Source organism: Thermobia domestica, chromosome 16 (genome assembly GCF_964235325.1).
Source record: "Thermobia domestica chromosome 16, izTheDome1.hap1.1, whole genome shotgun sequence".
Lineage (NCBI taxonomy): Eukaryota > Metazoa > Arthropoda > Insecta > Zygentoma > Lepismatidae > Thermobia > Thermobia domestica.
The window spans coordinates 153,333,447-153,360,761 of record NC_137469.1 but is presented as its reverse complement, the minus strand read 5'-3'; the positions used below and the strand labels follow the sequence as shown (position 1 = coordinate 153,360,761).

General features: G+C 34.8%; 1 protein-coding gene across 1 annotated transcript in view; it reads right to left on the bottom strand.

The window, feature by feature from the left end:
• LOC145673475 (cytochrome P450 4C1-like) overlaps positions 1 to 15,666 on the bottom strand; it is a 109,930-nt gene extending 94,264 nt beyond the window's left edge. Inside the window, exons 1-2 of the mRNA XM_081743204.1 lie at positions 15,331 to 15,666; positions 8,752 to 8,858 (exon numbers count right to left, since the gene is read on the bottom strand). Of these exons, the coding sequence (XP_081599330.1) occupies positions 8,752 to 8,858; positions 15,331 to 15,511 (288 nt within the window). The 5' untranslated portion in view covers positions 15,512 to 15,666. The remainder of the gene's footprint in view (positions 1 to 8,751; positions 8,859 to 15,330) is intronic.
• Between the last annotated feature and the right edge of the window lie 11,649 nt (positions 15,667 to 27,315).

Sequence of the window (27,315 nt, the reverse complement as noted above, 5' to 3'; positions counted from 1 at the left end):
CAGAGGATAACCACGTAAGATGACGAAAGACGAATAAGCCAAATCTGTTCATTAGAGATCGCACATCCTCCATACCAAAAGAGAGACTCTAGTGTTCAACCATTGTGCAGTAGCGAGAGTGAAAACATGTCGCATGCAATCGAGGCGCCCGCTAACGAAAACTACATGGTACAATTCGCTTTCTCTAGACGGCTGCTGAGTTCCCTGAAATTCCAAGATTATATAGTCAAGAAACGATATTCCTGAGAAGACACATGATTAAGTTCCTTTTCTGCTCCAGATTTTTTGTCTTGGATACTTTCCTCATGTGCATGGGTAACCAATCATTTTCTACACATCAGCAAAATAACAGCAAACGATATCTTGTGTTCAATATATTAAACTTACATTGGGGAGAAAATACAAGAACAGACTTCTAAATACTTATGCTCATTTAATAAATATACTAAATTAAACATCTGTGGGATCCCGAAAGGACTCCAAGGTAGTACACAAGGATTAAACTCTTTGTAGCACTTGTGCACACGACAATCACTTACAAAGTTCTAGTCATAATTCGAAATCATTCGAAGATGAATAGCACCTGCTTTTATGACCTTCCGCCTGGAGAAATCGGATTGTAGCATACAGTGCACACTTGGAGGGCACTTTGATTATGTTTGATACGGTATTATGCTCACTACACCAGTGGTTGAACACCATAACCTGTCATTTTGTATGTGAACGTGCAATCCCCAATGAACAGGTTTGGCCATGCCACGTGGCCCCTTTTCGTGGCTTAACGGAAGTTCAAAAAATCACCCTAGTACACCAATTATTAGAGAAACTCAGGGAACATGTTAAGCAAAAACGACGGTAGAAGCTCTCAAAAGAAATAATGTTATTACATAGAAATTCGCCTGTATACTCAGCTCTCAATATAAATGCTAAAATTTATAGATTAATATATGAGTAGTCAGCCTATTGCTTGGAGAGGAGAGAGCAACGCTGACCCCCTGAAAATGAAAAATAAAATCCTATTTTTTAATGAATTGTATTAGGGATGGCCATTTCCGGAAAAAGAGTTTTCCGGTTTCCGGAAATCACATTTTCCGTTTTCCGTTTTTCCGGAAAATTTTCCGTTTTCCGATTTTCCGGAAAATTTTCCGTTTTCCGATTTTCCGGAAAATTTTCCGTTTTTCGATTTTCCGGAAAATTTTCCGTTTCCGTTTTTCCGAAAAATTTTCCGTTTTCCGATTTTCCGGAAAATTTTCCGTTTCCGTTTTTCCGGAAAATTTTCAGTTTCCGTTTTTCCGGAAAATTTTTCGTCTTTCTAATTTTCCAGTTTCCGGAAGAATTATAAGGTAAGTGCACCAATAGCTGACACTTTAAGGAAGCATTTCTAAATCTAATGCTTTGGTTTGTAAATAAAACAACATAGAAAGATTATGGCTTTAGTAACTGAAAGGTTTAAGTTTAAGGAAATGTTTCCAATTGATATAAGACCTTCAGACAAACATATATGAGTTACCGAAATTTATATGGAACATAACCCACTTGTACCAGTTGCTGACACACAGAAAATACGAATGATCCAATACCTGACATAGTAATGTGCCAAAAGCTGACAGTTCTACTTTAAAGAATGTATATATAATGAAATCATTTATTAGTAAGAATGACATCACGTATTCTTTTAAAATATAGGTTAAACAGAAGTAACAGATTTATAATAGGTAGAATCTGCTCTTTGTTTAGTACTTATTCAAATATATCCATTTAAAATTTCAAGACATTTCTTACCTTTTGTTAACGCGATAATTCTCAATTTCTTCTATCAGATATGCTCCCACCTTGGAATCAAACCATATTTAGGTGAATTGATTGTTTTTCCAATATGTCTTCATATGCATACAACAGCTTGTCTTCAACTTTCGGCCAACACCAGCCATATCTAGTCTTTAGCATAACTTTGACGAAAGCTTCTTTTTGCTTAGTCTTCAAAACCCTTCCTGGAAAATATTCACTTTTATATTGAACATTTACATAAACAATTACGTGAAGATTGCGCTCGGACTCACTTTCACAAGTTGACAGCCTTCCCTGATACCAATCGCCACTGTTTCTGTCAAATTCAAGTTGAACCTCAATGGAAGAGTCGGATGATTCCTCGAAGAAAATGTCACATCTTCTCTTTCGTCGAACTTTTAGTTTCTTCTCTTCCTTGCCTTCTTCGCTAATTCTCTTTGTTTCCTCCTTTCTCCTTTTTCTCCCTGGATACATTCCTTTCCACTCTGCCGATGTTGCGACTGAAGCTATTTTCTCTCTCCTACTCTTTAAGGTAGGCGTTATTGTATGGTGCGGCCAAAATAAAGTTCTTTTAAATGGTGAGAGAATTAATAGTATCAGTACTTTCTTTTGATCCCTGTTCATGGGTAGGAACGTCAGTTTCTGTAGTTTTCTAAGTCCTTGGAATTGAAAACATAGTTTCACTTCTATTTTGATGAGTAGAAATTTTAGTTACTTCTGTAACTTGTTCTTGCGCAGAAACGTGAGTTCCTGTAGTTTCCGAAGTGCTTGAAATTGATATATTAGTAGTGTCATTCGTATTTTGTTAAGTAGATATTTCATCCGTAACTTGTTTGTTGTCTATTCTGGGTGGAGGATCATGTCTGCTACACTTCTCTGCATCCATAGGAGGAAAAGAGTTTTATCTTCTATGTTGCCTAAAAGCTTGCCATCACAATCGGAGATTTTCTTTTAACTTTCTCAGTACAAACTCTCTGCTCTAGGAAACACAAGAATTAATTTATTTGGCCGTGATGAGTTTCAGTGCAGAGATTTCCGGAAGATATCTCTAAAGTTGTTCCTCCTTTCTTGAACTTTTGATAGTAAACTTTATCAGCGTTAAATGGGTAGAGACCACATGCTCTGAATCCATTTTGTACTGCAATAGGAGTTTTTGACATTTTCATTGTATTTTTTCCAAAAGAGGTGCAAAGTCTTCATTTCTTATCTTTCTACCGTCATGTTTGATTCTCCACTGATGCACACCACATTTCCAAGCGCTCTTGAGTGGATGAAAAACTGAAACATCCATCGGTTGAAGAACATGAGTGGAATTCGGATACAAAGCTACAAGCACAATACCATTGTTACTACAAAAAGTGCTTAGAGGCTCAGTGAGATGCGATGCATGGCCATCAAGAAAAACCAACACAAGAGTTTTGATATTTGACTTTTCAACCCATGGTTGAAACACATTAGTCATATATTCATAAAATGTCTCTACTGTCATCCAACCTACTCAGATCTACCAATATCCCAATTCTTAGGCATTGAATTAGCTACAGAAGCTGGTATTCGTTTGCAACTCTATACAACCATCGGGGAGCCAAAATACATACACTAGTTGTAATCAGCATTGCCATACATTCTTTTTCATTATTGCTTGCATATGTGTATATAGTTTTTTCTTCCTTACGAACTAAACCTTATTTCCTATCGAAAACAAAAAGGATGCAGTCTCATCTGCGTTAAGAATTCTGGATGGATCTTAAGGTGCCTGGATAAAATACCGCACTCTCGGCTGTTCCAAGAAGTTCATACACCTCGGCTCATCTAGTTTCCAACTAAAGGAGAAAGTGCCACTATCTATCTTTCTAATCAATGAAAAGTTAAAAAGAAGCAGACCACGAATTTTTATTTTGTCTTAAATCTGTTTCAGAACAACCACAAAATATTTTTTTCTGTAAAATGATGTTTGCATCATTGCGTTGCTCAAATCCATTGAAAATTTTTATCTCAGGTCTTGGTACAAAACAGTATTTTGCTGCTCTAATAAGTGACAACCCCTGTCAGCTTTTGGACCGAGACATCCAAATTTAGTGAAATTGATAACAGAAGACAAGTGTTACTTTCTCGTGTAAATTATGTATGAAATTCATAATAACCCTACACAAAAGGACACCAATACCTGACACCCCACTCCTGAAGTTTTAGAATTTGAAATTTAACAAAATTTTCCTCCCACAATTCACTACACTCTTTCACCAGCATAATACATATTCAACATGCTACTGAACTAGAAAAAAATCATAAATTAACATAAGAGTAACAAGGTAAGTAGGCTTACCGTATGTCTTAAGAATATTTCTCATTTTTGCATATTTCTTCATAGCACGTAATTCAACTTCGTCATACTTCTATAAGTTGGCACGCAAATTAACCACGACTAAGCAAAATGTTAATAAACCATTAAGAAAAGTGTGTGCGTTGAGAAATCTGTTAATGATCACAAATAACTCTATTATGTTCAATTTAAGATAAAAGTGTCAGCTTTTGGAGCAGTGTCAGCTACTGGTGCACTTACCTTATTCCGTTTTCCGTTTTCCCTGAAAATGTCATCCCTAGTCTGTAGGATGTTTAACCTTTTAAAGAGTTCTGGTATATTTATATACCATGGCGTACTATCGTCTTTGACCGCTTATTTAGGTTCTATAACAGGGATTTAAGCTGGGATTTTTTTTTTATTTTTCAAGTCAAGGATGGACCAAAGAACACCGCAGATGCGTTTTGGAACCGGATAGTCAACTTGGCGCCGCCAAGTGTTCCGAAGGGACGTAACTTTTTTCTTAAGGCAAATTTCAAAACTTTTTCACGCCTTTAGTTTTCAAGATATCAGATTGAAACTTGCATAAGGATTATGTGTAGACCTACCTTTGGGTATTTATCAATTTTTTTAGATCCCTACGTGAAACCGGGGACGGGCCCGAGGGGCGCAAGTGTTATGAAGGGGTGATTTTTTCAGAAAAATTCCGTTTTTTTTCGATTTTCCGGTTAAGGTTTATGATACCGACACGTGGTACCGTTGGTAAGTATGCTCTATCGTGAGAAAAACGACGTATGAACCATGATCCTAGGATAAATAGTAAGGAAGCAGTAGCTGTTTGAGTGAAAGTCTAAAATTTTGGACATCCTTAAAGGGTTAAATTTCTTGCAATCTGACGTCTTTGTTACATTTCTATCTGATAATTCATTGTTAAGAGCTCTTCTTTGTTCTATCAATCTCTCAAGCATTTCATGTATGCTGTTCCACCGAGTTTTAACTTGCTGTATAAGGAAATGTACTTCCAATCCTAATAACCTTTACTGTTTTTCCAGTTCTGACGTTGCCAACGTACTATATTTAAAGTGGGAAACAATCCGACTAACAACACTTAACATTTTCTCGATTTTCTTTATTGCAAGTCCCTTAATTATAGAGAGTTTAGGGTCTGAGCAAAACAACATATGCTTGCATACGGAAGTTCTCGTACCGCACTTGTGATATTACTAGCATTGTCATAGACAATTGCATGTATTTTATCTAAAATATTCCACTACTCTGCAACATGGGCTGTGATGAGTTAGGTTTACCCTTGTGTGCCTCACTTCTATTTCAATTATTTGAAGGACTGAAGTTATTGAACTTAGATGGAAGCATATAGTGGGTTGTGATTGTAATATAACTTTCCGTAGCCTGCGAAGCCCAGCTATCTGTTGTCAAATCAATCGATTCCGCAGCCACACTTCTCCTTAGAAAACAAGGCCTCAATACGGCGAGTTACAGTTTGCCTGGATGGTGAGTGGTAACTTGGTTCTACTTCATTCATAAATTCAAGAAACCGAATTGCTTCAACGAAAGACAAAGGAAGAAGAATCCTTTGGTACCGTATTACTTATTTTACTATCAAGCACCTCTGCTCTTGTGGAAGAACAAGGTTTAGGGTCTCTGAGATCAGACAGAATTCTTTTCTGTTTCTTACGTACTACTATGTTCCCTTGATCCCTTTTTTCTGGGATCTTTCTGTTACTTTAGATGCATTTGAGCGTGCGCCAGGTGAAGCGATAATCTGAGATATAGAAGTAGCAGCACCTAGATTATCATCTACGTTTATGAAATAATAATAATAATAATAATAATAATAATAATAATAATAATAATAATAATAATAATAATAATAATAATAATAATAATAATAAAACACTTTGATTGCATTAGGAGTTCACAATTTAGTAACAAAACATGAACGTAGAATAATAAGTAGTGCAACCCACATTATGCTTTATTTTTTTTCCAAATTATGCTTTATTATGCTTTATTATTAATTTCAAACATTGTTTTACATCAATCGTGTATAACGTATAATATTTACTATACATTAAATATTCTAAATATCTTGATCTATTTATTAATATTTTGTGCAACCAGTTTCTTTCATATTTAATTAACTTTCTACCTAATGCACTGTAAAGAGAGGCTTTACTCGAGTCAGTTTTTTTTAATCACTTGTGTGCGCCTTAGAGGTGCATATATACAGAAAGGGAAAGTAAAAAATGCCACCAATAAGTACAGAAAGTGCTCAACTTCAAGAGGTACACATAACATTATAGTGTGGAGTTCTTGTGTACTATTCATTGTTGGTGGAAGTTTTCTTCTTTTTGTCCTTTATTCTTTTCTCCACGTCAAAAGATTAGACCAAAAAGTTTACAAAAATAAAAATAAGCCTTTCATTGTTGCATTATGTTCTCAATGATTTTGCACTGTAAATATTGTTTCTTAAAAATATTAATACAATATATTAAACTTGAAGTTAAAGAGATTTTTTAAAGAATTGTGCTATATCTTTTAAGTTATGTTTTATGCTTTATTTTCTAAAATTATGCTTTTAAAATTAGTTTCTTCTGGACCCTTAGACAGCCACAACCATGTTCAAGGTACCAACCATATGTGTAAATGGCTATTATGCTTTTTATGCTTTTGTATGCTTTTGGGTTGCTCTAATAATAAGTAAAACTTTCAAATGCATACAGAATCATAGATAATAAGTCAGCATTGAGAACTGAATTGATGTATCGATAACTAGGTGGAATCGTCCTTCAGTTTAAGAGAAAGTAGCGGAAAAAGTTACGAAGAGAATTATGTGGAATAGATCATTATATGAATAGCTGGCGCTAGTTTCAAGTAGTGCTACATACTATGGTATTTATCTCAATAGTACCGGTATTTGGAATTTGTGACGCTTATAGTTGCAAGATGGTAACACTAGGGTAAAGTGTAAAATTGAATTACATCAGTAGAATTGAATTTATCTTAGAGTTAAAAAGTCTATGGCACAGGTCGGATGTAACTGAGTAATAAACTTACAGAAAAAAAAAAAACATCGGGACGATAGGGTGCTCGAATCGAACATCGGATTTCTGAATGTAAATCCGATGTTCTAACGCCTGAGCTCAGTTGGAATACGTAGTGTACTCCCGCCAATACTACTGCGTGTGGATTCTATAGAATCAATCTAGGGCGCCAATTTCTCTGTAACTTTGGGGATCCATTCAGATGCAGAAGGTATATATGAGGGTTTTAAGACAAACTGAATTCAAATTGTGCAAAATATTCTATATTTATAAATAGAATGCGGGGTCCACATGAACTTTGAGGGGGCTGCCGCCCGGCCCCCCAGGATCTGTGACCTTGACAGATCACCGTGATCACGATAAGCAATGAAGAAATGGTTGGAATATAAACATACCAGTTGTATTAGTAACACACTGCCAGCTCTACTGCCAGAGTTCTGCCCTCAGGTACACGCATAATCGGGGATTCCCCGAAACACACGCATGATGGGAATTTCCCGGTGCAAACGAATGATCTGCAAGCCCTCACGCAAACAAAAAAAGTACATGATTAAGCAAGTGTACAAATAGATGTAGGAGGAAGAAATGTTTCGTCGCTGATTTACTCGATCTTTTCTCTCCTGTCCAATGTTAAGTTTGAGTTGCGTTTCTTTAGCACTAGATGGTGAAGAACATTGCCTCATTTACAGGTTGTTTTCGCGTAGCATTTTTCGTTATATTTCTTAATGTAAGACGACCAATGTCACTATTCCAAGTGAACATTTTCATTTTCCGGAAAATTTTCCGTCCCGTTTTCCGGAAAATTTCCGTTTCCGTTTTTCCGAAAAATTTCCATTTCCGTTTTTCCGGAAAATTTCCATTTCCGTTTTTCCGGAAAATTTTCCGCCTTCCGATTTTCCGGAAAATTTTCCGTTTCTGTTTTTCCGGAAAATTTTCCGTTTCTGTTTTTCCGGAAAATTTTCCGCCTTCCGATTTTCCGGAAAATTTTCCGTTTACGTTTTTCCGGAAAATTTTCCGCCTTCTGATTTTCCGGAAAATTTTCCGCTTCCGATTTTCCGGAAAATTTTCTGCCTTCCGATTTTCCGGAAAATTTTCCGTTTCCGATTTTCCGGAAAATTTTCCGTTTTCAATTTTCCGGTTTCCGGAAAAAATATTTTCCGTTTTCCTTTTTTCCGGAAAATGTGGCCATCCCTAAATTGTATACTAATGTAGTAGTAAAAAACATGATACTCATATATGGGTGTAGAATCTTATCCCCTCTAGTAAAATATGAAATGACACTACTGATGAATTGATACAGCGTCCACCTCATTCATCAGATTTACATCAGAAGGACGCAAAATTCATAATTGTGATAACTTCATCTATGTAACAAAACTATGGTCCCAGGACACTTTCAATATTGTATATTCATGGTATAGAAGCTTTATTAGACGAGAGATGTAAAACGGTGTTGATATTTTAGGCTTATTGGTATACATTAATTTAATTTTACCTTATTAATTTTTGTCACTTCTTAATACATGTGAGGCCTGAAATATTTCGCATGACTCTCGTAATTTGATTTATTGAAAAGAGAAACCAACTGAAACATACCTCTAGATATTTTGGATCGGAAATATCTATCTCAGGCATCATTCCAGCCCACATTCTGTACAAGGTTCCATATTTTCTGGAATTCTCATTCTTAATTTCGAAACCTCCTGAAATATTCCCAAATATATTTTAAGGACAACGAAATAAGCCATCTATCTATCTATCAATATATATATATATATATATATATATATATATATATATATATATATATATATATATATATATATATATATATATTCCTTTTATGTACCACTGATCTTTAACATGTGCCTGAGTATAAATTCTTAAGTAGAGTATTAAGGAAAAGAAAAATTAATGATCCTCTAATTCTACTACAGTATTAACAATTAACAAGAAAAATATCTATAGCTAGCAATCTGTAGATTTTATTGAACAAATGATAGCGTGATTGTAAAGGTTCATGCGTAGATTTCGAGGAAATGAACAAAATAATATCTTTGTAAACAAAATAAAGAATTATATTATGCGAGAACTATGCTACTTACAGTGAGATGAAACTGATCTTCACAAATACCTCAATTAAAATACCACTAGCAAGAATACAGTAGGAAGAATGTAATTATTAACTCAGAAATTTTAATTTACGATTAATTAAAATATTATCCAAACATAAAACATATATCATTCGATAGAACACATCGAGGTGAGCAAGATAGCATGCTTGGGGATAAATTTTCATGAGCCTTTTTCGAGAAAATCTACATAAATGTGACATTAACAAGAATTTTAGGAATGATCCAAAAATGGATTAAAAGATTGCGATCTGGGCCAATAATTAGCTTTTGGATCAGGGATTACAATATTTTTTGAACGTAAATCGAGTTTTCGTATTTTCTACGAAATAGGTACATTATACTCAGTTAAGTGATACTTAGGGTTTGGTTACACTATGTAGTTTTCCAAATATAAGGCGTACAAGAAATTTTTTAAATTGAAATATATTGGATCTTTCGATCTTAAAAGTGTCTCGTTCTTTGTCAATATTAAATGACATTTTCTATAATTTGCTGGAAGAAGTTGTTATTTATTCATATACTGTATATGTAGCAAAATACAATGTTAACTAGCAGATTGCTATTGGTCTTTCCATAACAGTGAAATATGCCTTTTTTTTACGCTCACACTAGTTTTAATTTAGTATACAAATAGAAGTGAATGAATCTCTTAACAACATTGAAGGTCAATGTTCTGGAGGAGGTTATTCCTCCTGAAGCTACAATATTTTACCCCAAGCGAATATATAATTTTTTCATTCAATTCTCCAACTTAAGGCAGTACTTGTCAAAATTGTCCCGGGGTGCCTTGCGCTGCTTGCACCACCGATTGTTGTGGCTCTGTGTGTGTGTGCAGTTTTTATGAAGCTTCATATATTGAATTGTAAAATTTGTCAATGCTAATTTCTAGAATGTATCCTATAGTTGAATTATGTTTGAAAAATCTACTTTTAAGTTTTATTATTATTATTATTATTATTATTATTATTATTATTATTATTATTATTATTATTATTATTATTATTATTATTATTATTATTATTATTATTATTATTATCCAATTTGAAAGAAACGACTTGCAGCTTTTCCCTATTTAGATTGGTTTATGTACCACGAATTAGAGATAGATATAAGTGTATTATTAGTGGTGACAATGTTCTCTGGTAGTGGTGGAAGATGTCTCTTCAATACATCTTTCCTACGTCTAAGACTAACACATCATATGATTTTTTTCACGTCGTTGACACACTTCATAAATAAGCAGTCGTATTCTCTGATAAAGGATATAAATGAGTGTCCTTTGAAAACATTTGATAACCTCAATTCCCACAAAGCCAGAACAGAATTAGCGGTCAATGCCACAGTGATCTTAATTCATTAGGTCATCTTCAATCTAATTTATCTTGAAGTATACAAAAAGTGATTTATCTCTAAATAGGTTTTAATAAGAGAGAAATGCAATATAAAATTACTAGTTGAAAGAATTTGTCATTTATATTTTAGTGGTATAACTAATTCAAAGGGGTTTAGAAAAAATAGCGTAATTACGTGAATAATTCGAATGTTTGTCAACTAGATTAAACCATAATCTAATTGGAGGCCTTGCGTTCATTAATAAAAACCCGTATCATTAAATAAGGGACCCATTGGCAAGTAAATGTGTTAAGAAATACAAAGCAGTAGTTTACGGATTAGAATTAGGAATTATAATTCTGGCATTCAGCGTCTGTGGCCGTTTAAGTCTGTGACGTATGAGGGATTACGTTACTCGGAGATTAAACTAACGGGGAAATAGGGAAGGAAGGAAATGGTCTGGGAGCTGTATTTTAGGTATCATCCCGGCATTTGCCTGGTGCGAATAAGGAAAAGCTAGGGTAAACCTCACTGAAGGTGGCTTGCCTGATAAGTATTTAACATCCCCATCAGGAAAGCTAGTATTAAAGGCGAGAAAGTTAGCGAATATCGTACTTGGACCACTGAAAGTAATAGCGCGAACATGATATCATTTACTGTAGATTAACCCATATGTCATAAATCTCGTGCTTTCACTTCAGTGCCCCACAGTAGCGTCATTTACATGTGTATCTATATTGCTTGCTGTGTAGCTATATTAATCTCCTTATATTTGTAACTATATTAGTCTCCTGTCATTTTGTTTTTTCTTTTTATTTGGATGTCCTTGGAATTTTACGAGGTGTTCCCATGACCTCCCTCATTCTCATTCCACCAATTCTTCCTCATCACTCACTTGCCTTAATCATCCGTCTCCCTTAGCCTAAGGGGCATAAACGTGAGACGTTAAAATAAAATTTCATTCAATTTTCTTTTTATTTAGCTAATTTTCTGCTTCACAATTTAATTATCTGTTTAGAAGCACGTCCTTGCAGACATAAAACCAGGTAGTGGGCGCGGTGGCTCAGTGGTAGAGCGTTCACCTCCGGTGTTTGGGGTCCATGGTTCGATCCCAGCTCGCATCGTGTGGACTTCGTGTTGGACAAACATCGTATGCGTGGGTTTTGTAGGGGTTCTTCCGCTTTCTTCGTTCCACCATTTCATTTCTTTACCGTCTCCTTTAGCCTCACCAGCATAATCGTGGCACGTAAAACTCAAAGATTTTATTTCATTTTCATAAAACCAGGTATTCGACCCAATAATCTGTTCTACCGATAATGATTGCCTCACGCTCGATATAGATCTTGGCATTGCGAAGTGATGGTGACAAGTAGTATAGGCGTAAAGAAGAATGTTTAGGAAAAGAGAAACATAAATATATGAACTCTCCAAGTTAAGGTTAAACATGTTTTGGTATATGAAGCAAACGTAAATAGATAACGATTTCTTAAAGCTAAACAAAAACTGTCAATTGTCATTGGCAAGCAACGACATACATACATTTTAGTACCACAAAAGTATATTTTTCTTTGATTTTCTCAGAAATTACGCTTGAGGATTTATACTTAAACAGGTAATTTTATTTAGCTTGATGTGATCTCTCGACTGATACGAGTATGTATATATTATCTTTGAACAATATTTTAGTTACACAGAAATTAAAATTTAATAAATAATGATAACTTTAGGCTATCTCGTTAACCATACTATGTACTATCGTCTTCCTAGTGTCATAATGAAGAGTATCACTCACGTCAATAAGTGGAATGATTCTAGTACACCAAGTTTAAAATTACTAATTATATATTTAGATTCACGCTGGTGTACGTCTCATATTGGAACACCTTTTCAACCGTTAAACGCTAATGATGTTGTTAATTTCTTTCTTTTTCTTTTTTCTTTCTTTTTTTTTTTTGTTTGTTTTTTACTTCCAAACTATGCTAGCTTAAGTGTCAGTAATCTTACAAAGCAGCTTTGTCCGTCCGTCTGTCGAAAAAAAATTAGAACAAAAACGGTACGGAGATATTTCGATATGATTTTCGCAATGATTCAGTGTCCCAAGATTAGGTTCTGTATCCTACATTAACTCTTTATCCAAGCCGGAAGTCGTTCGAATTACTCAATTCCAGTTTGAACGTTTATCTCGATAGATAGGTAGAGAGAAGAGAATTTTTGGAAACGATTTAGCATCTCAAGGCAACGTACTTAGACTATCCCGAGCGCTCTGCTAATACCAGCTGCGGTTTAAATTTAATATTACTTCGACTTCAAAATTGATTTCCACAATAAAACTGGTAAGATATATCGAGATCGTTTTTTTCTTCAATTGATTCATTGTAAAAACAATAGGTTCTATTTTTGTTATTAATCCTGTATTCAAACCAGAAGTGGTTCATATTAGTCTTTCGGGTTTTATCATTTATCGTAATAGAACAAAAATGTTAATATATAGCGAGAAGTGATATTTTGTGATCGATTCAGTGTTTCAACGGAGCATGTCGTCACAACTCACGACACTCTACCAAAACAGGAAGTGATTCATATTTATTACTACTTCCGGTTTCAATGCTGATTTTTATAGAGCAAAAACAGTAAAATATATCTCTAATAGATGTAATTTTTTTTTCAATTTGTTCAGCGTCCAAAGAACAGGTTCTATCTCCTCCTTTTATCCTCTACTCAGTTCAGGAACCGGAAGTAGTTCAATTAACCATTTTCTGTTTCAACATTACTGAAAATAGGATGAAATGGTATTAAATAGTGACAAGCGGTTTTCTGTAAATGATTCAGGGTCTCAGGAGATCATACCATCACAACAGGCAAATTTCTACCAACACCGTAACTGCTTGAAATTTTCTACTAATTTCGGTTTCAATACTGATTTCCGTAGAGTCAATACAGTGAGAGATAATGAGTTACAGTTTTCTTGCATCAATTCAGCTTCCCAAGAATATGTTGCGTCTTCTCCATTATCCCTCTATTCAAAACGGAAGTGGTTCAAGTTAGTCACTTTCACATTGAACACTTATCGCTATAAAACCAAAATGGTAATATATAGCGGTAAGCGGTTTCTGGAATCAATTTAGGGTATCAAGAGAACATACTGTAACGATCCACACCATTCTATCAAAACCGGAAGTGTTTGAAGTTTACTACTGCTTCCGGTTTCAATACTATTAAACTGTAGGAGATATGGAGATGCAGTTTCTTCAATCGATTCAGGTTCCCAAAAGTAGGTTCTATATCCTCTCGTAACCATTTATCAATTCGGAAGTGGTTCAATTTTGCGATTTCCGGTTTGAAGTTTTATTGCTATAGAACAAAACTGTAAGGCATAGGGCGTAATGGTTTCTTGATGTGAATTCAGCGTCCGAGGAACAGGTTATATTTTTTTATTTTATTAATCTATTGAAACCAGTATGTATTACTTGGAGTATTGAATTCGAATAGTTTGGAAGTCTACTGTAGTTTGACACTGTGAAACGAAACTCACTTGTTCATTTTATTTTCTACACACTTGAAATTTACTCTTTTGATAAGATATGTCGCATGTACTTAAAATTGCAGCTTTTCCGATTGCATTACATGGATGTGATTAAGCATAATACAGTTATGGTTAGATTATATTTGTACGAAGATCTAACATATTGTCTGTACTTTAAGTGCAGGATTTCGTGTATTCTAGGACTTTTGATAGTCAATGAAATCCATACACTATACATAAAATTAAGTAATTTTCAAGATGAAATTCGATTAATTGCTCCGAGACAGTGAGCGAATTATTTTAAACAGTGAGTTACTTTGCAAAGAGCGTGTAAGGTTTTAAATACGGATTTAAAATGAAATGAGATTAAATCATTCAGCTTAAACGTCTCATGACTATGCCCTTTGTGTTAAGGAAGGCAGATGCTAAGCGCAAGTGAATGTCAATGGAAAAATTGGTGGAATGAGAATGTGGGAAGAAGCGGGAGTACTCAGAGAAAACTCACGTACACGATGTTGTCCACCACAAACTTACTTGAGTGGAGATCGAACCAGGAATCCCACGCACAGAGGTAAGAGCTCTATCACTGAACCACGTTGTCCCCTTTAAATACGGATTTAGAAACAACCAATACCAATAAGTTAGGAAATACGTTCTATGTTTATATAAACTAGTAGATCTACTGTGGTTCCACCCAAACCTTCAGCACGCTGTAACTATAGGTTAAAAACATGATTAACTTAAACCTGTAATTATTTACATTTTCTTAGTTTGTCCACCAACCACCATGAACCCCCTCATATTTTTATGAAATTATTCGATAGACACACAAGCGTTAAGCACAAGTAATGACATCTATTGGCGTGACTGTATATTTTTTTAGAATTTTAGCGTAATGCACAGACTAAAATGTTTGTCGTTTATATTTAAGAGATATTGCTTGTTGCTTAAAAAATATGACTTGTTTTAATCATAAGCTTGTCACACTCCTCGTGTAAACTGAATTTTAACTACGTACTTTAGAAAAGAACATTATTATAGCATTCCTAAATTTTCTTGGATTGGAATATGTTAACGAACGCTTTGAAAAGACATTAAAAAATAAAATACAAACTGGAATGTAATTTAACGCATAACGAAATAAAGAATGAACCAACTTTTTACGAGAATACTATAAAATCTTACTTTCTCTTGAAGCCATGAAAAACGGCACTGTGGTCCCTAGAATAGGAACTGCTGGAGGTCCAGGAAGTTTATCCACGAGTTTAATTATTCTAGCTCTCTTCTTTCCATAGGTATACAAAAAGGTTGCTACAGGCAAGAGGAGGATGCCATATAGTATCAAAGAGCTTAAAGAGACATCCATATTCACTCGTTCCCACTTCACTCTTTTCACATCAAATCGAACACTGTTCACACACACAACAATGCCTGCTTGTTAATGTACGAAAACTTATCTGTGACTGTTTACAACTTGTGCGATAACATGTCTGCTACTTAATTTTCTACCATGTAATGGTGAGTAAGAATTTTATGTCATGTGACAGTTAGCAGAATAGATATTGAGTAAATCTTAGGTTACGTAATGTAGATCTCAATTAGCCGAGTCATATTTCAATCTTATTTATGTATTGAAAAAGTAATGTACACCGTCAAGCACTCAATTTGTGGTATGTTCTCCCCTCTGTTTTATTATCTGTCGTATGTGTGTTTTTGATGCACGTGGTCATAAGTTCGATTACCGGTGAGAGAGCACAAAAATTAATTTCACGCAGTGGCGGATCTAGAAGGTAAAAACTGGGGGAGTCAGCCAGAAACCTGACAATGATAGGTATATGCTGAATTTACGCAAATCATTTTAATTTGAAATCCGTTTAAGCACTTCGTTAACAAAAACTAGGAATATCCAATGTCTCAAAAATTTTCCAATAAAGAATAAAAGGCAACGCTTACTATAAACTATCAAAAAGATATAAATAATACTTCAAGTATTTTTGTCACTGGAGAAACTTGGAGCGACCTAGGCTCCGCGGTACCGCTCTAGATCTCCGGCACCGATCTCACGATCATTGATTTCCATCTTCTTTCCTAAATCTATCATCCATCTTGTTTAACCTAAAAGGCACATCTGTGGGAGGTTAACCTAAAAGATTTCATTTAATTCTTGTTTTTAATTTGCAGGAATGCATTAAATCATAGAATTTAACAGCGAAAGAAGTTTTGATTAGTTAAAATTGACTGATAGGAGCAATAAAAATACAATTGATAATATCACATTAAATTCACGTTTTGATAAACATGTACTATTGGGTTGAAATGAAATGTTCAGTTTAACGTCCCTGCGATTATTTCTTATAGTCCAAACGAGAAAAAGAAAAGTTTCAGGTGATCTTGTCGAAGAACGCGAGAGAAAATTGTAAAACCCGAATCTTACGAATATAACGTTCTTCACTTGAACCCTAACCAGGCACCAGATGTAAGGCCAGGTGCACATTGACCAAGTCGAGGAGCAATACAAAGAGGGAATTCTAAACAACGGAATCAAGTCTCGTGCCTTACATTCAAGTGAGAAGATGCGCAATAAAGAGAAGGCCTATTCCCGGTGTGTTACAATTTTCTGTGGCTCCGTCCGAGCAGACTAGTCCTTTTAAAATCTTATGGTACAATTTGTAACATACGGGTGTTTTATCGTAGTTTGCGTTATAATTCTCCTATTTGAGCTTTTCGTCCATTTTCCTTTTTTTTTTTTTTTAAGTTTAGAGGCATTGTAGAACACGTACATATGGCTTCATGCCTTCCTGCGTCGAGACATAGGAGGTGATACGCCATAACTTTAAAACATATTTTTTCGTTTGTTATGCCTATTTTCATTATTTTTTGGCGGGCTTACTTTCGCACCTAGAAGATTGACATTTTGCACAAACATTCAGTCCACCGAGTAGTATTTAACAGCAGTTTTCAGATCTCTGTGTTAGCACACGGGGGGTCCAGAGGGTGGAAAGGTTAAAAAAAAAGGGATATTTTGTTACCAAAAAATCACCTTTTCGCTATTTTTACGCCTCAAATATATAATGGAGACATATGAATGATACCATCTGAAAGGCAGTTCTATTCTGAAGAGAATGGTGGCTGAACCATGATCCTAGGATAATTAGAGATGTCTCAGGATTTTTTTTTCAAAAATCCTTCTTTATACGGGAATTCGGTGTATTTTGAGTATTTTTTGGCGGGCTTACTTTTGCACCAAGATGATTGAAATTTTGCACAAACATTCAGTCCACCGAGTAGTATTTATTAGATATTTTTCAGATCTCTGCGTTAAAACAGGGGGGTCCAGAGGGACAAAAAATTGAAAAAAATTATATTTTTAAAAAAATCCCTTTGTTCGGGATTTTCCCGCCTCAGATTCATGATGGAGACATGTGAATGATACTGTCTGAAAAGCAGTTCTATTTTGAAGAGAACGATCGGCGGATTATGATTGTAGGGTAAATAGGAATGTCTTTTTTTCTTTTCTTTTCTTTTTCTTTTTTTCTTTCTTTGTTTACTTGAGATCAAGATCTTTTGCGGTGATCTGGGGCATTGCGGAAATTCTTGATAAAATTTCTCTCGCCCTTACTATTCAAGATAGAAGCTTGAAATTTAGTACACACATTCAGTGTACCGAGTAGTATTTATGATATTTTTTGAGATCTCTACGTTCACACTGCCGTTCCTGAGGGGCCCAAAGTGTGACAAAAAAAATTCCGTTTGATCTCACCTGGTATATGGTATGGACATGTAAGTGGTACGATTTGAAAGCGTGGTCTATTCTAAAGGTATATACATGATCCTAGGCTAAATAGTGACGATGTAGTAGCTGCTTGACTGAAAGTCTAAAAAATACCCAAAACCCTAAGAACGTAAAAGGGCTAGAGAAGCGCGCGCAGCAGAAGAGTGAATGAGGAATGTAACTTTTCGTTTGAAGTAAACAGCTGACTAATTGGATTATGATAACAGTAAAAGTTCAGGCTACGCAATATGTACGTGAAGGGTATTCTGAAATTAAAAATAAATTATAACCATTTATCAATCTTCCTTCCTTTTTATATATTGAAACAGAGAAACAACTAAGTAAGCAACAAAAACATTTCTTTTTCATTGTTCATCGTATTGTAAACTAATACATACCTAAACGGTAATATCTTTGAAAACTCTATGGTGCCTATGTGATTTGTGTATGCGCATTTTGTATGGGGGACACGGATTTAATCTGTGGTTGATATCCATGGGATTTAACGTCTCATATAAGCATGTTGTCCGTGCTAAAGGAGAAGTCGAATTCCAAATCAATCAAGGAACCTTGTCAGCCATAAAGCTAATAAATAAATTCGTGGTAATAGAAATGTCAAAGAGATTATTATTATTATTATTATTATTATTATTATTATTATTATTATTATTATTATTATTATTATTATTATTATTATTATTATTATTATTATTATTATTATTATTAATCCTTTATTATTGAACTCAAATTATTGACTATATTTGTCATAGTGTGTCGGATTCCGGTTAGCAAAAAAAAGTTAAAGTAAGACAAATTAAGTTGTAAGTTCAGAAAGTATATTTGTATGAAATACGTTTCAATATTAGCTGTTCTTTTCAATGAAAAAAAAAAATGAAGAAAATAATTGAAACCGGAAAATCAAATGAAATTTATAGTTTTACGTCTTTCGTATATACTCTTTAGATTAAGACACGAATTACTAATGATAGTAAATTATAACTTTTGATAGATTGATAATTTGGGAGAAAAAGTAATACCGTGAATACAATGTGAATACGTAAACTGACTTTCGATAAACACCCCCGAATAGTGAGGGATACGGAGACTTGGTTTCAAATCGGTCTGTAACTTTCTAACAGTAACCCCTGGTAACTATAAATGTTCCTGGCTGACTAAAGAGCATTTCAAACCTGTGGCTTTTCTGTAATAGTACTCGTCATATTGGATCCGCAATTTTGTACTTTTGATGTCAAATTCTGAATCAACTGTCCCAAAACCTCCCTCCCAGTATGTTTCCTTCTACATTAAATAATTTTTTCTGTGTATGCTAGGAGACCACGCCTAACGTTCAAAGGGCAGTTTCTACCCTTAATCCCGCACGATTGCAGAAATTAAAAAAAAAAAAAAAAAATACATCTCGATTCTACGTTGTTCTACAGGTATGCACAGTTTCATTCAAATTCGTGAGTTATGTTTCTGTAAGTCTACTTGTCAGTGTAATATATTGGACGAATTAAGACTTTCCAATTTAAACCTATGAGTTTTGAAACTTCACGCTACGTTACTGGGTAAGAGTTCGTATATAGAGTATAAATAAACATACATACATATATCTATATGTATATCTATATCTATCTGTCTATATATATATATATATATATATATATATATATATATATATATATATATATATATATATATATATATATATGTGTGTGTGTGTGTGTGTGTGTGTTGATTGTAAAATGTTGATTTGTAAATTCTTCCTTATGTGTATAATTTAATTCTTTATTGTATGATAGTTTATATACAAATATATTAAGTCAACAAATAAATTGTGTGTAAATTTTAGATATAATATATTTTAGCACTATATCTCATCTTATCAATTTAATTTATTATTATTATTATTATTATTATTATTATTATTATTATTATTATTATTATTATTATTATTATTATTATTATTATTATTATTATTATTATGAAACTTCAATCCGAATTGCAACCGTACTAGAAAATTGGTGAACATTGAATGAAAGTTTTGCTTCAGAAGCAGTCCACTAAGTAGGGTAGAGAGTTATTCAAACGTGAAGTAAAAACTTCTAAAGAGAAAGGTTAGATATCCAAGAGACAGGGAATTTGGAAACGCTAGTTGTTTTCCAATTCAAACATAAAGGACATTATCGTTAAACTTGATTATATTTGCGTTTTTTTTCAAGGTATTCATTCGATCCTTTGGTCGGGGATAACCTTTGAAAACGAAGAACTTTCTATACTTAGAAAGGCCAATAATACGCCGAGGAAAGATATTTTGATGCAAGAAAAAGAAATATCTCGCATAGCAAAACTACTTCTAATTTTATTTAAAATACGCTACGAAAATAAACTTAATAACTAGCAATAAGAAGCAAACACCAATAACAGAAAAATGGTTTCGCATATTCTACAGTACTAGCAAGTGAACAATGTTGTCAACCAAAGTTTTTTGTTTCCAAATGACACAACACTACATTATTCTATATTTCAAATCTACAAGTTAAACGAAAACTTACAGTGCCACATTTATTATTCAATGTGGCAAAGTATCATAAACACCCAAATTGTGGATACCACTAATTACTAAGAGCAGAACTAAGACAGATGGGACAATCCACAACCAAAGTATCTAAGCGTCGGATACCATAAGTATGATATAACATGTTTCGAAAAAATGGGAATGAAGTTACATGAAGCTGAAATTTTGACTTTTTTAAAATGCTTTATTTCGCTAAAGTATATATAAGTTTCATATAAGTTTATATAAGTACTTAGATCAGGAAATCTCAATCTTTTAGAGTATCTTACACTCACATAAGTAACTGACTTATCCCTGTAATGAGCACATTGATGAAATAGCAACATTGTACCAGGTCTTATTATCCTGACGTGACTAATAAGTGTAACCGAGGACACCTAGGTTCCAATGGGTTTATTCTTGAATACAGGGGGGTGCTAAAAGTTAATATACAGTACCGTACTCATCAGCTCATTGTATTTTATATCATTTCTTATTGTTATCCATCAGGTAGACTCAGTTTCTTTATTATTAGTTGTTAGTGTGCTTTTACTTACATCTTAAACTCGGAAGAGCTGAAACAAATAAACTCATAAACTAGAATGTTATACTTTATCAATGCAGGGGTGTATATTAAAGTGATATGATATTCTTTGTAGTGATATTAATAACTTCACTTTCAAATTGGCAAATCCTCAATCTGAAAGAGCGAGAAGAAAATTAGGGTAGAAGTTTTACCGAAAGCATAATGTTGAAATTGGCACTAGATCACTCGTGAGTCTACAATGAACCGGTAAGTGCCTAAATCAGTTGCGTTCGAGCACTCAAGCTTTTCACATCGTTGAGTTGTGTGTTGATAATGCTGGTGTGTGTGGTGATGTAGACTCTATTGCTATTCCTTGCGATTTTTGCAGTGATCAGTTGCTCACTGCAGACGTCTAGTGTTTTTAATTGTGTTATTGGTGCGCCTACTTTATGTTTTTAGTGTTTAAAAGTTTCAATACAGTCATTGTAGCCATGGAATTCAAGAAAGGTTTTAAATATCAATTTATCGTTGACCGTCTTTATAGAAGCTACACCCAAACGCAAGTAAAATATAATACTGGTTCGAAGCCAAGTTTCCCCGTATTTTTGGCAATCTTTTTGCGCCTTAGTTACATGCAGAACTGCAAAGTATTTACGTGAAGTTTAAAAGTTTATGCTCTTATGAATAGTTCCATACGACAGCTCTTACAGCAGTTGATTTCCATCATGGAAATATCAGCATCGTCAGGAATCTTAGCCTCCACTGATACCGTAAAATTGGTACGTATTTATGACTACTCTTTGGAGGCTCCGTTGTCATTTCTGGAGGACCACTTCAGCAAATGGAAAAGTGCATAAATTTGTACCGCTTTATGGTTTGGACCAATTCCAGTTGATATAGTCAGTGGAGTTTCAATTATTGACATGAAATTCCACAAACGTTTTCCGTCTCGTATCATTGTGTAGCCTTGCAAAGCTAGAAGAGCTTACTTACCACTTTTTCCCGTATAGAATAGATCCTAACCGAATACAAGAAGAAATCACTATAAAGAAATTAAAGAAACACAAATCTCCGGGTGTAGACGAAATTCCGGTTAAGTTATTTAATTTTAGCTGGGCGCGAAAAATTGTGGAACAAGATACATAAACTCATTCTCCTTATCTGGAACAAGGAAGAATTTCCAAAAAAAAGTGGCAAGAATCAATCCTTGTTCCAATCCACAAGAAATGACACAAAACTGACTGTAATAATCATCGAGGCATTTCCCTCCGGTCAACATGCTATAAAATCCTTTCAAATATTCTGTTAGCACAACGGGTTCTAACCAGTAAATGGGTTCTAACCCAAATCCAATAAAATAAAATAATACAAAAATAAAACTTATGATTAAAATCATTCAATTAATTTTTACTTACATTACTCCGTATTATCAAGACATCTCTAAATTTTTTCTTGAACATTTTCTCTTAAAAAACACCGTTTTACATTACGGAATACCTTAGAACGTATTATTTTTATAAGATCAACGAATTTATAATTGCATTTTATTTTATTTCTTTTTTAATGCAGTTTCTTCTGAGTTCATGAGCTCATTTTTACCACTTTACTTTTTAATATCATGCTACCATATTATGTTATTTGTTAGTATCAATATGTTTAATGTTAAAATAGAATTAATATTGTCGATCTTCTCATGTTTAATTCAATTTTCCACTTTCATTTCAGGTAAGTCTTCTATATGCATTCAATACTTCGTCTATGAAATTCAATTCTCGACTTCATCTTGGGATTTTAGCAGAAGTATTTATTTACATACGTGTCCGTGAGTACTAATATTTCTTAACCTTCATACCGTGTCAGTTTCAATAGTCTTACATGTAGATAATATCCAAACAATAGAAACACTTGTAGTTTGCAACACAGGATGGATTAGGTGGTAACACTCAGAACATTTGGACAGTACCTAGCCGATGTTAATGGTATCATAAGTGATTATCTATACTATGTCAGTACAGGGAACAGCTGAGACTTGTGTTGAAACAGACAGATGGCGGTGATGTAACGTGGGAGAACTATTTAAGATTCAAACAGACCGAACTTTGTCTGCGCGTTAGTTGGTACAGTCCACAGCAAAATCCGAGTCGCATTTCAAAAGAAAGAGCCGATATTTAATTGGTAACAGGTAAGTAAATTTAGCATCATTGTTTTATTGGGTAAAAAGAAGTAGATGTCCACTTTATTTTTCAACATAGTCACCATTATTTTCCAAGCACTTTCTGTACCGTGCTACAAGTTTTTTTTATACCCTCTGCATAGAAGTTCGCCGCCTGGGAGTTCAGCCACTTCAACACTACCGTTCTCAATTCATCAGGCTCTTCAAATCGTTGAGATGAAAGCCACTTCTTTTAGGTGCAGAAAGAGGTGAAATTCGATGGGTAGAGCGGTAATGGTGAAGCGACGATTTTCTTTAACTTTTTCATTCACTCGCTGCACCAAGTCGTCAGTCTGAATGCTTGGTCTTCCACTCTTCTCTTCGTCGTAGATATTTGTACGGCCTTCTTTGAATACACGACACCATTGCCGTACCTTTTCTTCACTCATTACACTGTCGCCGTACACTGCACCCAATTCTCTATGAATTTCAGCAGCACTTTGTCCTTTGGCATGAAGAAATCTAATCACAGAGCGGACCTCGCACCTGGCGAGATTGTGTATGCGCGCAGACATTTTAACACGCTCCAACACACACGAAAACAAACAGATGACTGGCGAAACTATGGTTGTTTGAAATCCAATGGACCAAGTGATATTACTGCGCAAGCGTGATCCGATCACTATTACCAGTCGGTTATAATAAGATATCGGCCCTTTCTTTTGAAATGCGCCTCATACCTGCAACATGAGAATGTAAGTTTATTGTGAAACTACGTCTAACAGCACAGGGAATCAACATTACGTCTAAGTGGCACGAATGACGCCAGGAGAAACTTCGGCGTCCCCCCCCCCCTATACACTTATTTTGGAGCAGAAGTCTTCGTCGTTTCAGAATAAACTTAGATGGTCATTTTGTAGGTGTTTTGCTGCAGACTGTACAAGTGTGTCTAACGTGGTTGGTAGGTTAGATGTGTCGCGAAACCCAAGTTGATGACGGCCAATAGAACTGATAGCAAAACAACACAGATAGACATTTTTAGTGAACGGGAATGAAGTCTCTGTGGCAGAGATCGCCAAGCATTGAAAAGATTTGTTACCAAGGATCACAGAGCAAATGTGATTAAAGTGACTACTGTGCTCAATTACTATTTATAATAACGGCCTGTTGCGATTTGAATAACCTAAATTTCGCGGTCAGATTACAATTTCCAATTGATCGATCACATCAACAATGAATTGAACTATAGGGAATGGTGTCAGAAACATGCTAGATGGACCACTGACGAGTGGAGAAGGCTGATGTGGCCCAACAAGTGCTTTTTCACCCTATTTGCAACAGTAGGTTGTGTTTATTTATGGCTGATGCCCAAAGAAGCATATTCACTGAATTGTCTTCTCCAGGTCATGAAAAATCGTCGAATATTTTAGGTGGTGTGGGAACACTTTTGTATTATAACGCAGTCCGAAGAAGTGTATAGGACAACTAAATATAATGATTCTTATTTTAAGGGATAAAATATATACCTACTAGAGGAAGCAAAGGGCATGTCACTTGAGTTCAAAGGACCTACATACTTCGATTTATCCCCGAACCAAGATAATACCGTGCAAGATAAGTTTGAAACAAGGAATACGAAATGGGATAAAAAGTGGAAGAGAAAATAGTAAACAATTTACAAGTACTCAGATACACCTGATGAAATGGGTACTATTTACCTTAGTCTTCTACGTATTATCGTTAATGTACTGCTTCTACAAACTATCTCCCCTTATTCCATCCCAAATCCAAGTAGTTTCCTTATCTCGATCCGGATTCTACAGTAACTACTTTGGTATGACTTCGACGTCCCTATATATGTTTTGGGGGATTATGACACTTCTTACACACTCCTGAAACTTAGACACGAAGATACTTTCGCTGCTTTGTAAGCAGGAAATGGAGTTAACAGGATATGGAAACATGAAGCTGGTAAGTTTTGGACAGTAGCAATTTCCTACTGACATCACGAAACAGTGATGGGAGTCACTGAAATGATGATAAGGCAAGGTCAGTTTCAAAATTGTTATGTTGAGGTAATCAGGTTTTACCTAATTTAAATAATAGAAGCATTCATATCAATAATAAAGCTGACGGAACAGTTCTCAATGACACAGATAGCATCGTAAATAGGTGGAAAAATTTCTTTGACGAATTGCTTAACACGCATCCAAAAAGTAATGTGCGTGGAGAAAGAGAAATACACACCGCAGAACGGTATACTCCAGAATCTAACAGAATAGAAGTAGAAATCACTATAAAGAAATGAAAGAAACCCAAATCATCGGGTGTGGACGAAATTCTGGCTGAGTTAATTTTAGGTACAGGTGAAAAATTGTGAAACAAGATACACAGACTCATTCTCCTTATCTGGAACAAGGAAGAATTGCCACAAGAGAGAAAAGCATTAATCATTGTTCCAATTCACAAGAAAGCCGACAAAACTGACTGTAATAATTATCGAAGCATTTCTCTTCTGTCAACATTATATTAAATATTTTTGTTAGCAAGATTGACCCCATACGCAGATGAAACTATTGGAGATTATCAGTGCAAATTTAGACGAAATCGATCAACTATTGACCAAATATATACCATTCGACAAATACTCGAAAAAAAGTGAAAATACAATTCCCCGGTATATTAACTATTTATTGATTTTTAAAAAGTTTACGACTCCGTTAGAAGAGAAACATTGTACAAAATTCTTATGGAGTTTAAATAAATTCCAAAGTAAAGCCCGCGTAGGAAATGTTTTATCCGCGAGCTTTCGTGTGGAGAATGGCCTGAAACAAGGAGATGAAGTTGTCGCCATTATTACTCAACTTTGCCCTGGAATACGCTATAAGGAAAATCAAAGATATCCGGCATTGCCTAGTGTTGAATGGTATTCACTAGGTTATGGCGTAAGCTGATAACTTAAATTTAATAGGGAATAATAGGAGAACAACAGAAAGAAATGGAGAGGCCTTGGAGAGACATGGATTTAAGAAGTAAATGTAGAGAAAACGAAATACATGGAAGTTCGTCTTGATCGTAATACGGAAAATTATGGATGCGTTAAAATATCAAATAATACTTTTGATAAAGTGGATACCTTCAAATATCTAAGATCAATATTAGCAGACGAAAATCATATTCACGAAGAAATTAAATGTCTACTAAAAGCAGGGAATTCACGTTATCATTCACTTCAAAGTCTCTTGCCGTCACGAATTCTGTCGAGGAATTTGAATCTTAAAATATATAAAATGATAACCATGCCTGTTGTTCTGTATGGTTGCCGAGGAACTACATAATTTATACGGTTTCCTAACATTATTAGGGTCGTCAAATCTAAGGCGCTCAGGTGGGCGGGCCATGTAGCCAGAATGGAAGAAAGTACGAACGCTTTCAAAGTCTTCTTAACTGGAATTCCAATCGGAAAACGACCATTAGGAAGATCTAATCGCAGATGGGAGGAATATATATAGATGGATCTAATAGAAATAAGAACACAAAGTAGAAAGTGGATCCAGTTGGCTAAGGATAAAAGTCAATGGAGAGCTTTTGTGAACGCGGCATTGAACCTCCGGGTTCCATAGGCCATAGAGTTAGTTTGTTAGTTATACATAATAAAACTCAATTACAGTATCAAAGGCTGAAGATTGATTTTCTAAGTAAATAACGGAGGCCGGTACTGCTTTCCTGTATTCCAGATTGGAGGATAGTGTAGTGGAAAACGGACTATACTGTAAGGTTAATATTACGTTGTCTTTTATAACCTCGGTGTTGCATAGGTGCATCAAGACTCAAACTCTCTCCCTTTATACACGAGGTGTTTCAAAACAAAACCGACAACTTTTAGGAGATGATTTCTGACACCAAGTAAGACAAAAGGACCCTCCCCCAATCTGGATGCACAAATACTTCCTTTTGGAAGTAGGCACCGAAAACATGAAAGAATAAATTTTGAATGTCCATAACTTCACAACTATAGGACCTACAATAGTCGGGTCAAGACTTCACTTAGGAACTAATATGTACGCTATACAAAAAACGTTACTCACGCAACAATTTTTAAAGGGAGAGTTTGGCTACGGGCATATAATTTGAAGTATTCGCCAACTACCTCTATAAAAATT